The sequence below is a fragment of the Chiloscyllium punctatum genome, chromosome 40 (genome assembly GCF_047496795.1).
Source record: "Chiloscyllium punctatum isolate Juve2018m chromosome 40, sChiPun1.3, whole genome shotgun sequence".
NCBI classification, from domain to species: Eukaryota; Metazoa; Chordata; class Chondrichthyes; order Orectolobiformes; family Hemiscylliidae; genus Chiloscyllium; species Chiloscyllium punctatum.
Window position 1 is genome coordinate 17,659,566 of NC_092778.1, and position 16,092 is coordinate 17,675,657.

At 44.2% G+C, this 16,092-nt stretch overlaps 1 protein-coding gene across 2 annotated transcripts in view; it reads left to right on the top strand.

Moving 5' to 3' along the window:
* The window catches only part of syngr3a (synaptogyrin 3a), a 93,908-nt gene that overhangs the window by 38,560 nt on the left and 39,256 nt on the right, over window positions 1–16,092 (top strand). For both annotated transcript variants that reach the window (XM_072559392.1, XM_072559391.1), the window contains exon 2: window positions 15,617–15,851. In XM_072559392.1, coding sequence (XP_072415493.1) covers window positions 15,617–15,851 — 235 coding nt within the window. The remainder of the gene's footprint in view (window positions 1–15,616; window positions 15,852–16,092) is intronic.

Consider the following 16,092-nt stretch of genomic DNA (forward strand, 5'->3'; position numbering starts at 1 on the left):
TAAAACGCTCAGAAAAAGAGGTACAGTTCGTAAGTTTGCAGATGACACCAAAATTGGAGGTGTAGTGGACAGCGAAGAGGGTCACTCAGATTACAACAGGATCTGGACCAGATGGGTCAATGGGCTGAGAAGTGGAAATGGAGTTTAATTCAGATAAATGCGAGGTACTGCATTTTGGGAAAGCAAAGCTTAGCAGAACTTATATATGCAATGGTAAGGTCCTAGAGAGTGTTGCTGAACAAAGAGACCTTGGAGTGCAGGTTCATAGCTCCTTGAAAGTGGAATCGCAGGTAGATAGGATAGTGAAGAAGGCGTTTGGTATGCTTTTGTTTATTGGTCAGAATATTGAGTGCAGGAGTTGGGAGGTCATGTTGCGGATTTGCAGGACATTGGTTAGGCCACTGTTGGAATATTGCGTGCAAGTCTGGTCTCCTTCCTATCGGAAAGATGTGAAACTTGAAAGGGTCAGAAAGGATTTACAAGGATGTTGCCAGGGTTGGAGGATTTGAGCTATAGGGAGAGGCTGAACAGGCTGGGGCTGTTTTCCCTGTAGTGTCGGTGCTGAGGTGTGACCTTATAGAGGTTTACAAAATTGAGAGGCATGGATAGTGTAAATAGACAATGTCTTTTCCTGGTGTCGGGGAGTCCAGAACTAGAGTGCATAGGTTTAGGGTGAGAGGGGAAAAATATAAGAGACCTACTTTTTCACACAGAGGGTGGTACGTGTATGGAATGAGCTGCCAGAGGAAGTGGTGGAGGCTGGTACAATTGCAACATTTAAGAGGCATTTGGATGGGTATATGAATAGGAAGGGTTTGGAGGGATATGGGCCGGGTGCTGGCAGGTGGGACTAGATTGGTTTGGGATATCTGGTCGGCATGGACGGGTTGGACCGAAGGGTCTGATTCCATGCTGTACATCTCTATGACTCTATAAATATGTGTCACCATTGAAGTTTATGTTTTTCCTTATCGTTTCTGTATCCACTCTGAACTTTAGTTCATCCCACTCCCAGTAATAACAAACTAGTGGAACTTCAACCATGACAAGTATGAATTCTTCCTTTCCACATATCATTGAGTTACATTCTTTGCAAAAAAAAAACTGAAATGCAGAATGTGCTGTTAAAATGCTAACAGTCTTGTTGAAATCCAAATTAAGACAAAGTGATGTAATTCATTGAGTCACATTGAATCATTATCTTTAGCTATGGGTCTTTATTGATGGATTTTATGTGGTCACCTTCCTTTTTAAATCCACACTCTCTGTTGGCACCGACTGATCTGAAAAAAGCTGCTGTCACAGTGTCTCTCTCAAATTGGTGCCAATAAGGGTGATTCAACCCTTTATAAATAGCAATGTTTATTATTGATATCATAGTCACAGTGGACACAATATGTTAAGTATTGACACTAAAATAATATCATTCTCAAACTCTTTAAAATACCAGATTAAAAATGTAGAGATTACTGAAAAACAATCAGCAAGTAAAACTGCTAGTTCTTGAAGCTTAGATTTCTGATGTCAATGTTGATGACCTGTTACAGCTATGAGCCTGAAGAATGTTTAGATATGCATGCTTAAATAAGAGTTATTTGTATTTCTGAGTTGGACAAATGGGGGGACTAGAGTACACAGAATACCTCAGACCAGTACAGTGTTGCATTATCTGAGGTGGTATCCTTAAGATGAAACTTTCCATTGAGAATCTGTCTGCCTTCTCAGATAGATGCTAAAGATTCCATGGGCTGGATTTTGCATTATCTGGCTGGTGGGTTTGAAGGTTGGGGGGGTGGGGGAATAGGCTGTGAAATTTAGCACCATGGCTATTCAAAGAAGGGTGGGGCTAGAAGCAAGGAACACTCCCAACATCCTTCTCACCTTGCTAATATTTAACATTCAACCTATGCCAACAAAAATACAGTGAATTGGTAGATTTATAACTTTAATAATTGATGCTTCTGAAAGTTTGCTCTGTATAAGTTGGTTGCGTCACCTGTCTGCATGACAGCTATGACTATAGTCGAAAGGGTCATTAGTTGCTTGAAGCATTTTGGCATATCCTGAGGTCAGGAAGCACTGAATATTATATCTTTATTTTTGATTTGTCCTTTGGGATGAAGGCCATCATCTGTAGAGTTCTGGCAGCTTTGCAGGCAAACACTAATCAAAGCCTATAAATAAGGCAGGGCACTACAGACCATGAAGTTTTCGACAAGTTACTAGCTGTCCTTGTGTTTGCTGTCTCTGATACACACTTGTTTTCGGAAGAGGCTATGCCATATTTGTTGGTTATTTGATTGCACTGGCTGCAGTGGTCCTGGAGAAACGTCCCTCAGGACTCGCTGTAATATCAAAGGGAAGTCGTCGTAGTGTTCTTGTAGTGCTTCCTTTGAACACGATGTGAACACACTCCAGACACAGGTTTGTCAAGAGCAAGTGTCCGACATACTCGTTGTGTGCTCAGATACATCACAGCAGCAATGGCAACACACAACGAGGCGGCTGTGGCTGCACCCCACATTGGGATATTCTGGCCAGTAAGGAGCAGGCCCACTGACTCTCTGCAGGCTGGGCCCAGGATCCGGGTTGGCAGCTAGGCCCGGCCGCCTGAAGGCCGATGAGCAGCAGCGGTGACTCGACCATGGCAAGGCCTGCTGACTGCTTTGTGCTGGTGGGCCACGGCGCAGAGGTTAGTCCCAGGCCCATGGCTTTAACATTGGCATGGAGGAGCCTGAAGCCAGGCCCATAGCTCCAGCTCAGGTACAGCAGTCACAGGAGGAGACCTTGTAATTGAACCCATTCCAGAGAACCTGGAGCCCATAACAAGTTATAGGAGAGGCCACCTTTGCAGGAAACATGAAGATAAACTCTATTGCATTAAAATCTTGCATTATATTCTGTGCTTGAACATGGTGTTAGAGGGTGGAGATATGAAACATCATTTCTCACTGTGCTTGTATACACGCCACAATAATAAGTCTAATCCAGTCTGATGTAAGGTTAAGCTGTGACTACCTCAATGTAGTGCTGGGCTGTCAGTTTGCTGAGTACCTCAGTCCTGTCATTTGAAACTTTTGAAGAGAAATGGCTGAACGTCTTGATGTGTTGCTGAAACACAATGTGGGTTTGAAGCAGAGCGCAAAAGACTTTCAGGTTGGTTGGCAGATGTTCTCCTCCTCGTTTCTAAACTGACCCTCGATATGTGCCGAAGGTTTCACTTGCATAGGTATGCACCTTATCATTGATAAGGAGAGCTCATGCTGCTGAGATAAGCAAAGTTTGCAGCTGCTGACAGTCTGAAACCATTGCACTGAAACCAGGTGTATGAGATAGGGCTTTCTATACACATGACATATAAACACATGTGCATATTCTGATTTGAGGAGGCAACATTTCGCTGGCTCTGCTTATGTAAACCCTTTAGCTCATTGAGTCTGTGCCAGTCATTAAACAACCCTCTAACTATTCTCATCCCATTTTCCAGCACTTGGCCCATAGCCTCGGCAACCCAAGTGCTCATCTAAATGCCGATTAGATGTTCTGAGGGTTTCTGCTTCTACCACCCTCGCAGGCAGTGAGTCCCAGATTTCCACTACCTTTTGGGTGAAAATGTTTTTCCTCATGTTTCCTTTAAACATCCTGCCCCTGCAGTCATTGTTTTTACCTTTTTTGCCCCTTCCCATAAACCTATACCCCCAGTCATTGATCCCTTCGTCAAGGGGAAAAGTTCCTTCTGACTACCCTGTCTGCACCCTTTATAAACTTTATGCACCTCAATCGTAAGGCCATAAGAAATAGGAACAGGAGTAGGCCATTTGGCCCCTCAAGCCTGAACCACTATTCACCAGGCTCGTGGCTGATCCGACATGCCCACTTTCCTGCATTTTCCCTGTACCCCTCATTCCCTGACTGCTCGATAATCAAGTACCCTCCTTTGTCTACTCTGCTGCTTGTCTGTCATGTCAACCTCCCAGTAAGTTGATTATTTTAAGCTTTGCAACTTGACTACAGTAAGAAACAGCCCGAAGAATTCTCTTGCGACGAGTATAGTTTTATAGCAGAACCAATCGATCAGCTGAAGTACCTATTACACACATGAGAGTAGTCAATTCTTGGCTTTTGGCGAGCTCTAGACAAGTTTGTTTAAACACCATTAACGCGTGACTCACAAGAAATACAGTTTCAAATGTCACTTGATTTCTTGCCTTACTAACACATTTACTTCCTGCTTTTTCTGCCCCTCAATGAGATAGAAACCGTGTAAAAATTTACCCACCTTGCTCTCAGCGTAATTCAGCACTCTCATCATTTCTACCACACAGCAGAAATATTAAGTGGAATTTCCCCTTGGTCCTGATGGCGGGTGAGCTGGTGAGGGGAAAATGATGTGTGAGTTGGCCCTGGCAAGAGTGAATCGAATCTTTGATTGTCTGGTGTATTCAATATAAAATACACTGAACAGTTTATGCTGTCGGCATGCATCGGCGCCATTCTCTTTAACTTAAAATAAAATAATAAATAAATAAAAATAACTTAGAGAGTCCATGTTTTTCTTCTCCGCTGCTAGAGTCCTGATCTGGGTTACACAGGCCAGCTGACTCTATAACTACACTGCTTCCGAAGACGTATCAGACCCCATCAAAGCCGACCTTCCTTTCAAAGCGCTCTCTTTAGAAGATGAGTTTAAGTGAAAATTGAGAAACGAGGACGGGTTGCGGGGGGTCGGGGGGTGGTCGTAAAGGAAAAACAACAGAGAAAGCAGACGAGGAGGAGTAGGCCGGGCACAGTAGCCCAAACGTTGCCTACTCTGTCCACTCTGCCCCGCCAACTTGATGTGGTGATACACGTACCTTCCCGTTATGTCCAGGGCCTTCTCAATGCCAAATTGTTTGGCCAGTGTTGGCAGATTGTCTTCCATGCCCGGAGCCCTAACAAACCACTTAAGAGCCCAGTTTAAGTCCTCTGTCCACTTCTGGCCCACCAGTAGTGAGAGAAGGTGCCCATTGCCACTTTGGGGTCACTGGTGCAGCTTCACTGTGTCCATCTTTCTGGAGGTTCCACAATGGCATTGGCAGCTCTATGGCAGTGGCACTTCCTGCCTTCGATGAGAACCATCCCACCCCAACTTTGTTGAAGACCACCTGACTGTCCTCAGTCCCCTTACTCTGAGGGTGCCCTTCGATAGCAGCACCCTCACCCTGTCATTCCCATCTGCGGTGCTGCTGAACAGTTGGCCTTCTGATTGGTGCTGTTGAAGGTGGGCTGCCATCCTTGCTAGGCCAAAGTGAGGACTGCAGATGCTGGAGATCAGAGTCAAGAGTGAGGTGCTGGAAAAGCACAGCAGGTCAGGCAGTATCCGAGGAGCAGGGGAATCGAAGTTTCAGGCAAGAGCCCTTCATCTGGATGGGCAAAAGCCCATCATTACTAACAGAGTTGTCACTCAAATGCATATTCTAAGGACCCACTGCCTGCTAAAGTGGGATTTTAGTCCCATCAGCGGGTTCACTGTTGACTTTGAAAGCTCCCAGCTTATTAGCAGGTTTTGAGAAGATTTGTAGCTCAGGTTGAGGTTCTGGATGTAGTTTGCTTGTTTTCAAATGAACCTTCCAGCTCAGGAAGCAAACCTACATCCACTCCCAGCCTATATTTCAAGAATGCTGTATTGGTTATAAAATAACTTGAACTTAGAGTCCAACTCATCCATGCTGAATAGCCATCCTAAATTACTGTGGTCCCATTTGCCAACATTTGGCCCATATCCCCCTCAACCATTCCTATTCATGTACCCGTCCAGATGCCTTTTAAATGTTGTAATTGTACCAGCCTCCATCACAGTATACAGGTGCTACAGGTAATAAGGACGGCAAATGGAATTTTGATGTTCCATTAGGGGTACATGTGGGGTATAAAATCACTTCGGGAGAGGAGCCGGGCAGAGAGCATTGTGGGAAGGTAAATGGTATAAAAACTTACCACGTGGATTTGGGCCTTTACTTCAGGAGAGGAGCCAAGTGGAGAGCATTCTGGGAAGGTGTGTTTCTGAATCTGAGTGTGAATCTGAAAGGTGACATCACAGGAGGGCTGTGATTCGATTGACTAATAAGGAGTCTGCTAAATTTGAATCTGTGCTAGGTTGAATCTTGTTAATTTATTGGTTAGAACTTGCATAAGCAGACACAAAAGCAATTTAAAAAAGCAAATTCAAAACTAATTAAATAAAATAAGGATGAAGGGTCAGTTGATGTGTTGCTTCTGCGTGATGTGGGAGCTGGTGGACCCCATTGTGGTTCCAGTGACCATGTCGGTTGTAAATGTCAGTTATTGGAAGAATTCCGGTTCAGAGTCGATGAGCTGGGGTCTGAGCTTCAAACATTGTGACAGGTCAGGGAGGGGGAAGAATTGTGGAGGGAGGATGAACTGACTGACCACAGCACGGTGGTGCAGGGAGCCGTTCATGTGATGGGAAGAGAAGAGAAATGTTGCTGTGATTGAGGATAGTCTAGTTAAAGACATAAACCTGAGCTACAAACCTTGCAAAAAGGCATAAATATTGTTCCCTGTGACCAGGATCGAGAGTCCCAAAGGCTGTATTGCCTGCCTGGTGCTAGGGTTCTGGACATCTCAATTTGGAGTGGGAGGGCAAAGGTCCAGTGGTCATGGTCCACCTAGGCACAAGTGACATAGTTGATAAAACCAGGACAGAGGTCCTACTTAAGGGGGTATGAACAGCTAGGAGTTAAGTTAGAAAGCAAAACCACAAAAGTAATAATCTCTGGATTACTACCTCAGCCAGGAGCTAATCGGCACAGAGTCAATAAGATTAAGCAGGTAAATGTGTGGCTCAAAGATTGGTGTGGGAGAAAAGGGTTCGGATTCATGGGACATTGGCACAAATTTTGGAGAAGAAAGGGCCTGTTCTGATGGGACGGTCTTTATCTGAACTTTGCTGGGACCAGAGTCCTAGTGAATCACACAACTAGGGCTTTAAACTAAATAGAAGGGAGTGGTTTCAGTTATAGGGGAAATTAGAAAACCTGAATTAAAAGAGGAGGTAAGAGTGCAGAACTCAGGCGAGGTTATTAAAATCTCCAGCGCAGACGAAAAAGGACAAAGCCTATCAAAAGTTGGCAATCAAACTTCAAGTACACTGGACAAGCGAATGACAGCGAGAAGAGGGATGGTTAATACAGGACTGAAGGTGTTATATCTGAATGCACACAGTATAAGGAAGGAGATAAATGAGCTTATGGTGCAGATTGAAATTGGTAGGTATGACATGGTGGGCATCACGGAGACATGGCTGCAAGGGGATCAGGACTGGGAGCTGAATATCCTATCATAAAGGTAGGCAGGTGGACAGAGGGGGTGGTGTTGCCTTATTAGTAAGAAATGAAGTTAAATCAATAGTAAGAAACGAAGCAGGGTCAGACGATGTAGAGTCTGTGGGGGTAGGATTGAGGAACCGCAAAGGTAAAATAACCAGAGTTGGAGTCATGTATAGGCCTCTAAACAGCAGTCAGGAGCTGGGACACGAGGTACGCCAGGAGATTAAAAAGATGTGCAGGGAAGGCAAAGTTAGGTGATACAAAGATAGGTAGAGGGACAGGTAGTATTGAGGACGTGGGGAGGCTGTCGAAGGATTTGGACAGGTTAGGAGAGTGGGCAGATGGAGTACAATGTGGGAAAGTATGGGGTCATGCACTTTGGTACGAAGATTAGAGGCATGGACTATTTCTAAATGGGGAGAAAATTCAGGAGTCTGATGTGCAAAGAGTCTTAAGAGTTCTAGTTCAGGACACTCTCAAGGTAAACTTGCAGGTTGAGTCAGTAGTCAGGAAGCAAATGCAATGATGGCATTTATTTTGAGAGGACTTGAATATAAAAGCAAGGATGTAGATCTGAGGCTTTCTAAGAGTATTTAGAATATTGTGCAGTTATGGGCCCCATATCCCAGGAAGGATGTACTGGCCATAGTGTGTGTTCGGAGGAGATTCACGAGAATGGTCCCAGGAATGAAAAGCTTAACATATGAGGAACGTTTGAGGATTCTGGGTCTACACTCAATGGAGTTTAGAAAGATGAGGGGGGATCTAATTGAAACTAACCCCAGAATACTGAATGGCCTGGACAGAGTAGATGTTGGAAGGTGTTTCTGTTAGTAGGAGACACTAGGACCCAAGGGCACAGTCTTAGAGTGAAGGGAAGATCGGACATAAGGAGCAACTTCTTCAGCTAGAGAGTGGTGAATCCATGGAATTCACTGTCACCGAAGGCTGTGGAGGCCAGATCACGGAGTATATTTAAGATGGAGATAGATAGGTTCTTAATTGTAACTGGGATCAAAGGTTACAAGGGAGAAAGCTGTGGAATTGGGTTGAGAAACATATTAGCCATGATTGAATACGGAGCAGACTCAATGGACTGAATGGCCTAATTTCTGCCCCTCTGTCTTATGGTCTGGAAAGTAGGAAATGTTGCTGCAAATCCCCTTGTTGAGGAGAGATGTAATTACTTTGGAGGCAGTTCAGTGAAGGTTCACTCAATTAATTGTAGAGATGAAAGACTTGTTTTATGAGAAGAGATTAGCAGGTCAGGCCTGTACTCGTGAGAGTTTAGAAAGATGAAAGCAGATGTAATTGAGGGATGTAAGGAGGTGTTGACAAAGTATACGTAGAGAGGATGTTTCCCCCTTGTGGGGCAATGAAGAACGAGGATTTTAGATAAAGAAGTAGCAGATTTAAAACAGATATGAGCAGAAATTACTTCTCTCAAAGGGTGGCGAATCCATAGAATTGACTCTTCCAGGCTATGGTGGATTTGGGGACACTGAGTAAGTTTAAGGAGGAAATATAGATTTTTAAACAGTAATGGGTTGAAGGGTTGTGGACATAGGCAGGAAAATGGGATTGTGACCGAGACGAGATCAACCATGATTGTATGAAATGATGGAGCAGGGTCGAGGGGCTGAATGGCTCCCTCCTGCTCCCAGTTCTCTTGTATAGGATAAACAGTCAGGAGCAGAAATGAAAGCTTTATTCAGTTTTGTTTTCTCATTAAATTGTGGCTCATCTGTCAATACTTACAGGACAACAACATTTGATTTTTACAATGAGCTGACAAAGATGGCAGAAATTTCTGATAAACCTTTTGCAGACTGAGCCACTGAACCAACCTGTGGAAGAAGGCAGTTTATTCCTGCAGATTTATGTTTGGAATTTTTTTTGTTTTATTTTCATAATGTGTTCACGTTTTCCTCTTTCTGCATTTAACCTTAAGAAAAAAACTGAGAGTCACGTTATTGCACACAAATGGAGGGATTGAAAGCAATTGAGTTAATTTTGGTGGTTCCTGACCAGCATGAATGGAATGGACTGAAAGGCCTTTTTCTGCGTAGATCTCTATGAATCCGATCATACGCTTGGAAATGACCAGGGAAAGTATAATTATTTGGTAGGATTGCGGAGCTCAAGGGATTTGGTGTTTTCACTATTAAAGCATTATACAGTAACGTCATTTCGCAGTGGTCAAGGTTTTAAGCTTTGACTATCCCTTTTGCTTATTTTGCTATTATGTAAGATCAGTTATTGTTATGAGTATCATGCAATTGCCCCACCACTTTCCAGGATGCTGTATATTGCTGCAATGGGTGCTGACTCTGTTTGAACAGGGTGGCCAGTCTGAATCCTAAGGAGCACAGGCACCAGGTTTGGGATCCCTACAGTGCAGAAAGAGGCTATTCAGCCTTTCAAGACTGCGCTGGGTCTCCAAAGACCATCCCACCAAGACCCCATACCCAACCAATCCCTGCAACCCCACATTTCCTATGGCTAACCCACCTAGTCTGCACAACCCTGGACACCATGGGGCAATTTGGCAGGGCCAATCCATTCTAACCTGCACACCTTTCCCGGATGAAGCCCACGGGAAAATGTGCAAACGCCACACAGACGGTCACCTGAGGATAGAATCCGGGACCCTGTCGCTGTGAGGCACCATGCCACCCAATTCATCCCAACTGGATCCAACCCCGTGGGAAGACATCATAGCCGGTTAGCAGGGAACCTGTAGGAAAAATAGTTGTTACACAAAAACAAATCAGGCAGAAACTTGCCTCTGATTTTTATAGAATCCTTGTAACAAGCCCCTGGTTTGCTTGTGATTTTTCCTTCTCCCATCCTTGGGAAAACACACTTTCTCAGATCCTGCTGGTCTGCGTGAGGTCTCTCAAGTCTCAATTGCTACAACATTGGAGCACAATTCAGGCAGAGGTTTAAAAAACAGCTTTGGAATTGGTCTGGTGTCATCCCTGTTTTATTGATACATGTCCATATATTTCAGGCGTGGGATTATCCAAGGAGTTTGATTGAACCATCCAGGGCCTTGGGTCAGCACAGTGTTGTGCCTGCCCCACAGTGTGCTTTAACTCTTATATCTAGCAAAGAAACTGCGAGTCAGCTCTTAATAGGAATAAATGATAATATTTATTTATTTAACACAATGTTGATGTGGAGGTGCTGGTGTTGGACTGGGGTGGACAAAGTCAAAAATCACATGACATCGGGTTTATGGTCTAACAGGTTAGTTTGAAATTGCAAACTTTCAGAGCCCCCGCTGCTTCCTCAGGCAGCTCTGAATGCTTGTGGTTTCAAACAAACCTGTGGGACTATAACCCACCTGCTGTGATTTTCAACAATTAATATTATAGTAACAAAATACACTATGAATCAACAATTTATGCTTTAACTTATCTGTGGATGATCATATACCACCACACTAGATCTTGGCCTTGATCCACGTGATGATGATTTTATGGTCGTCTTCTCGTGATGATCTCAGAGGTACCTTCTCTACACAGTGGTTGGTCTCGAGTTACCGCTACTGAGGGTGGTTTAGCAGCGATTCTTAGACTTCGAAGTCTTTGCACCCTTTTGGGAGGGTCTTCGATGTTCACCAATAAATCGATCAGGGTTCGATCACCCTGATTGATCTGACCCAACCAAGTGTTGACATGTCAGTAGCAGGGTGGTCTTTGAGCATCCATTCCTGGAGTCATTAAGCGCACGCAGGTCAGATAGCCCTTTCCAAATAAGGGTGTGAGTCACCCCTGTGTCTGGTAAACAACTCAATGTTTACGATTGTCCTGGGGATGGCATTCAGATTGATTCTATTGAATTTCAATTCGTGGAGTATGTATTGTCCGCAGCTGCTGGATCATTTGCATACTGTCTGTCTGTAGCTGCAGCCTGAGTGAATTCTGCAGCTTATTTATTCCATAGTCTTTGAGCAATGTCACTTTTGGCCAAAGCTTGCCTCAATTTCCCAGCATGCCTCATTTATTGTCCCTTTCTTCACAAATCCATCATTTTGCGCGGCCTAACTGATCTCCATCCTTTGGACAATATGTAGTCTCCGTACACTAAACTGTGGATAGTGGATGTTGAAGTTGCATAGAATCCATACAGTATGGCAACAGGCCATTTGGCCCAACAAGTCCACTCTGACCATTTGAAGGGCATTCCACCCAGACTATCCCCCTACCCTTTTCCCCGTAACCCTATATTTCCCCATGGCTAATCCATCTAGCCTGCACATCCCTGGACACGATGGGCAATTTAGCATGGCCAATCCACCTGACCTACACATGTGTGAGGAAACCAGAGCACCCGGGCGAAACCCACATAGATACAGGGAGGATGTGTAAATTCCACATAGATGGTTGCCTGAGGGTGGGATTGAACCTGGGTCTCTGGCACTGTGAGGCAGCAGTGCTGACCAGTGAGCCTCCATGCATTCATTGGTAAAAGCAGGAGTTGAGGTGTCATGTTACGGCTGTACAAGACATTCGTAAGACTACATTTGCTGTATTGCGTACAACTCTGATCTCCCTGTTATAGGAAAGATGTTGTTAACCCTGAAAGGGTTCAGAAAAGATTTACAAGGATGTTACCGTGACAGGAGGCTTTGAGCTATAGAGAAAGGCTGGACAGGTTGGGATTTTATTTCCCTGGAGCAGAGGAGGCTGAGAGGTGACGTTTATAGAAGTTTATAAAATCATGGGAGGCATAGATAAGGTGAATAGCTAAGATATTTTCTCCAGCATAGGAGAGTTCAAAGCTAGAGGCTATAGATTTACGGTGAGAGGGGAAAGATTTAAAAAGGACTAAAGGGGCAACATTTTCACACAGAGGGTGATTACTATATGGAATGAGTTAGAGATTCGTATAATTACAACACTTCGAAGACATATGGATAGGTTTAGAGGGATATGGGCCAAACACAGGCAAATAGGACTAATCCAGTTTAGGATTCCTGGTTTGCATGGATGAGTTGGACCGAAGGGTCTGATTCCGTGCTATTTAACTCTATGACTGTACTTAATTGCTGAGGGGGTGAGAAGTGGGTAAGTTTCTCTCCAAGGTCAATTTACCCCATTATTTACTCTTCCGTCCACATCCATGGAGGGGAAAGCCCTGCCCCATTTCTTTTAAATATGGTGGGAAAGAGACTTTTTTTTTAAACATCATGCACCATTTGCAAATGGTTATGCAAGTGCCCTTGAAATTTTAGATATCTCAGGAATCTTAGTCTTTTTACTCATTAGGGTGCATTAGTCTGGCTATAAGTGATACACAGAGCAATTTATAATTGCAAGCTAAAGAGCAAGATCTTTGAGAAAGTTAACTATCTTTTGGAAATAGCAATTAACACTCTAAAGTTGTGATTTTCAAAGTATCGCTATTTTCTGGGAAAATTGCTTGATTATTTTAATGGCTATTTCTTTCTTATTGTTTGTAAAATGTAAAGGATTGCATGGTTTAGTGGAGTTATAGCTTCTCTGTGTCAATGTGAGTGAGAGTCAGATAAGGTTCTGCAAATTGTGGGAAATTTTAACTCAACCTTTTAGATGTTCACGCTTGCCAACCATATGTCACCGACTTCCTAAGTGAGCTTCACCCCTTCCCTTACTGACGCAATCCGTCCTTTAGCCTTGTGCGGGAGAGAAGGCAGTGTGGTCGGTCTAGCTGTTGGTTTATTAACTTCACAATGAGCCAGCAAACATGTCCGGCAACTTGAGAAGGCAAACCTCTCTACAAATTAAAAGACTGAGTTAATACTGGGAATCAGGGACCTTGTACGGGTTTCTTGTCCCTGGATCTGATCAGTGAGTTGCCTGGAAAATGGATCTGGCTTACTTTAAGTGCTTCCCTCCCAAAACAAACTGCTGCTCTTTAATAGTGTCATCAAGGCAGAAATTCACATTATAAATATCTTTCCCCTCCAACGAATCAATCTCAAGCATTAGGTGGAGAGTTCTTTGTGTTTGTTTGTTTAATGATTTATTTATTTTTGAGTTTTAATCTATCATCACCATCAAATGTCTTTACCTCTCTCAGATTAGAACCCGTGCTGCACTTGCGATAGGGCAAAGACCTGTTGCTTTGCTAGGGGCAGCTTACAAAATGTGTTGCAGGGAACTGAAAGTAGTTGCCTTCATGTAGTTTTCCATGGGATATGAGCATTTATTGCCCATCCCTAATTGCTTCTTGCAAAATTGATGGTGAACTGTTTTCCTGAGCCATTTCCTGGTGTGGGTACACTGGAGTGTGCTAAAACTGAGCATCCTGCTGAGCTGTTTCAGAGCATCATCAAAAACCCACCATATTGGTTGGAGACACATGTGGGCCAGACTGGGAAAGGACGGCAGATTATTTCCCTGAAGGACATTAGTGAACCGCATGGGTTTTTTGGACAATTCAGGAGCTTCATGTTCACGGAGATTGGGTGTGTTATAAATAGACTCCCTCCAGTGTGAAAGCAGGCCGTCAAGCCCACACCGACCCTCTGAACAGCATCCCACCCAGACCCTACCCCCTCTCCCTATTCCTGTAACCTTGCATATTTCCTATGGCCAACCCAGCTAGCCTGCACATCCCTGGACATTATGGGCAATTTAGCATGGGCCAGCCCAACCAACCTGCACATCTTTGGACTGTGGAAGGAAACCCATGCAGAAACGGGGAGAATGTGCAAACTCCATACAGACAGTAACCCGAGAATGAATGTTTGTTGAGGTCAGACTTTGTTCCGTCCTGGCAGTTTGGTCACATCAGACAGCAAGGAGTTAATTGCTCAGCCTCAGTGGGAACATTTACGAGTGTAGTGACCCTGCAGCACCTTATGTCAGATTGGTCTTAAGAGATTCACTCACACCTTACACTGCAGTCTACTCTTGCCCAGTTTCTCACTTATCATCCATTGCCGCAGGGTGTAAATTAGGTGGATCGACTGTGATCTTAAGGTGGCCTTGGAGATGACAGATCCCCTGCAAATTGCAGTTCTGTGAAACCATTCTATAGAAATATTCAGATGGGCCTTTGAATGGACTTTGCCAACAGGCTTTCCAGGATGCTGTGTGTTGCTGCTATGGGTACTGACTCTGTTTGAACAGGGTGGACAGTCTGAATCTTAAGGTAGTGCAGGCGACAGGTTTGTGCAACTGCTTCCTACCTCTGCAGTGTTCCCACTCAGTCACATGACAGTGATGTGCCTAATGTTCCGTCATCAAAAACTCACTCAAGGTACGTCCCACCCCTTCAACCTCCACTCCCCCAGGAATAGATGTACCTGTTAACAAGCACATGAGTAAAGAAGGTTGTTAGGAGACGATACATCCTCTGTCACTGGTGTTTGAGGTATTTGTTTAGAAACTGAGGAAGAATACCATGGAGAAACATGTCTGTGCTGGGTAACGTCAGTACACCTACAATATCTATGCTGCCAGCCGGTTTGCAGTATCAGTTATTAGCTGTAGGTCTGGTTGAAGGCAGGGAGCAGACATCAAGCACCATGATGCTATTTAAAGAGCACCCAGTCCTCCTCGAGACCTGCCTGGATGTGTGCAACTCTAACAAGACTCAAACTCTAACACTGTCCGGGACAGACCAGCTTGCTTGATTGGCACCCCATTCACCGCCTTTGGTATTCACTCCCTCCACTGTAGCTATAACGATGTTTACTGTCTATCAGATGCACTGTAGCAACTCTCCAAGGTTCAGACTCTTGTGCACACCAAACTCCTGGAGCTACCTTCCAAATTGAGCTGAGTCCTGCCTATTCCACATGGAGTGCAACGGTTGGCAAAGATGGCTCCTCCCCAGCTTCCTAAAGGCAATGATGCATGGGCACTTGGGCATTGTCAATGATGCCTGTGGATCGACCATAAACACATGTTTAAAAGTCACAGTTAGTGCTTCTGTGTGCAGATATTTTATATCACCTGTAGTAGGTTGGTTAGATCCCATGGAATTGAGGCTAAAGTCAGGTTACAAGCCTGTTAGATATTGATGGTGTCTGAGGGATGAATGACCTGCAGTTCTGCTTGCAACATGACACATTCAACTGAGAGCTTCCTTTTGAAAGTAAGGCTGGTGTACATCAGAGACCGATCACTGGCAATGAACATTTATTAATCTTTACAATTCTCCAGTCACACTTCTGGGGAGACCTGTCAGGCTTCTCTGATTGGCACTGATAGCCTGTTTCATTGCTCCTGATATTGGAACGTAAAGTTGTCCTTCTTTGCACTCATTAGTTTTTGTTCTTCCTTCCTCAGGTTTTCTCCATCGTAGTGTTTGCTTCTATTGTGAACGAAGGCTACATCAATAAAGGCAACGAAATTCTTTACTGCGTTTTCAATAAAAACAGCAACGCCTGCAACTATGGCATTACAATTGGCATCTTAGCGTTCTTCGCCTGCATCCTGTTCCTCACCCTCGATCTCTACTTCCCACAAATCAGCAGCGTAAAGGACAGGAAGCACGTTGTACTTGGAGACCTCGGATTTTCAGGTAAGCATGCTCAGAGGACAGAAAAGGGAAAGGTTTTTTGTTCTTTCAGCTTCACAACCAATTCATAAGCAGTTCCTTTTAAATCCAGTTCCATACCTTTGGCGCGCAACATTTTGCAAGCATTTATTTCCTATCGATGTGAACAGCAGAAATCCTCCCCCAGAATGATTTAAATTAGAAGCATTTCTGGCAGCCAGTCAAACAGTTAGCTTGTTTATAAAGTCATCATAAAAACCGCACG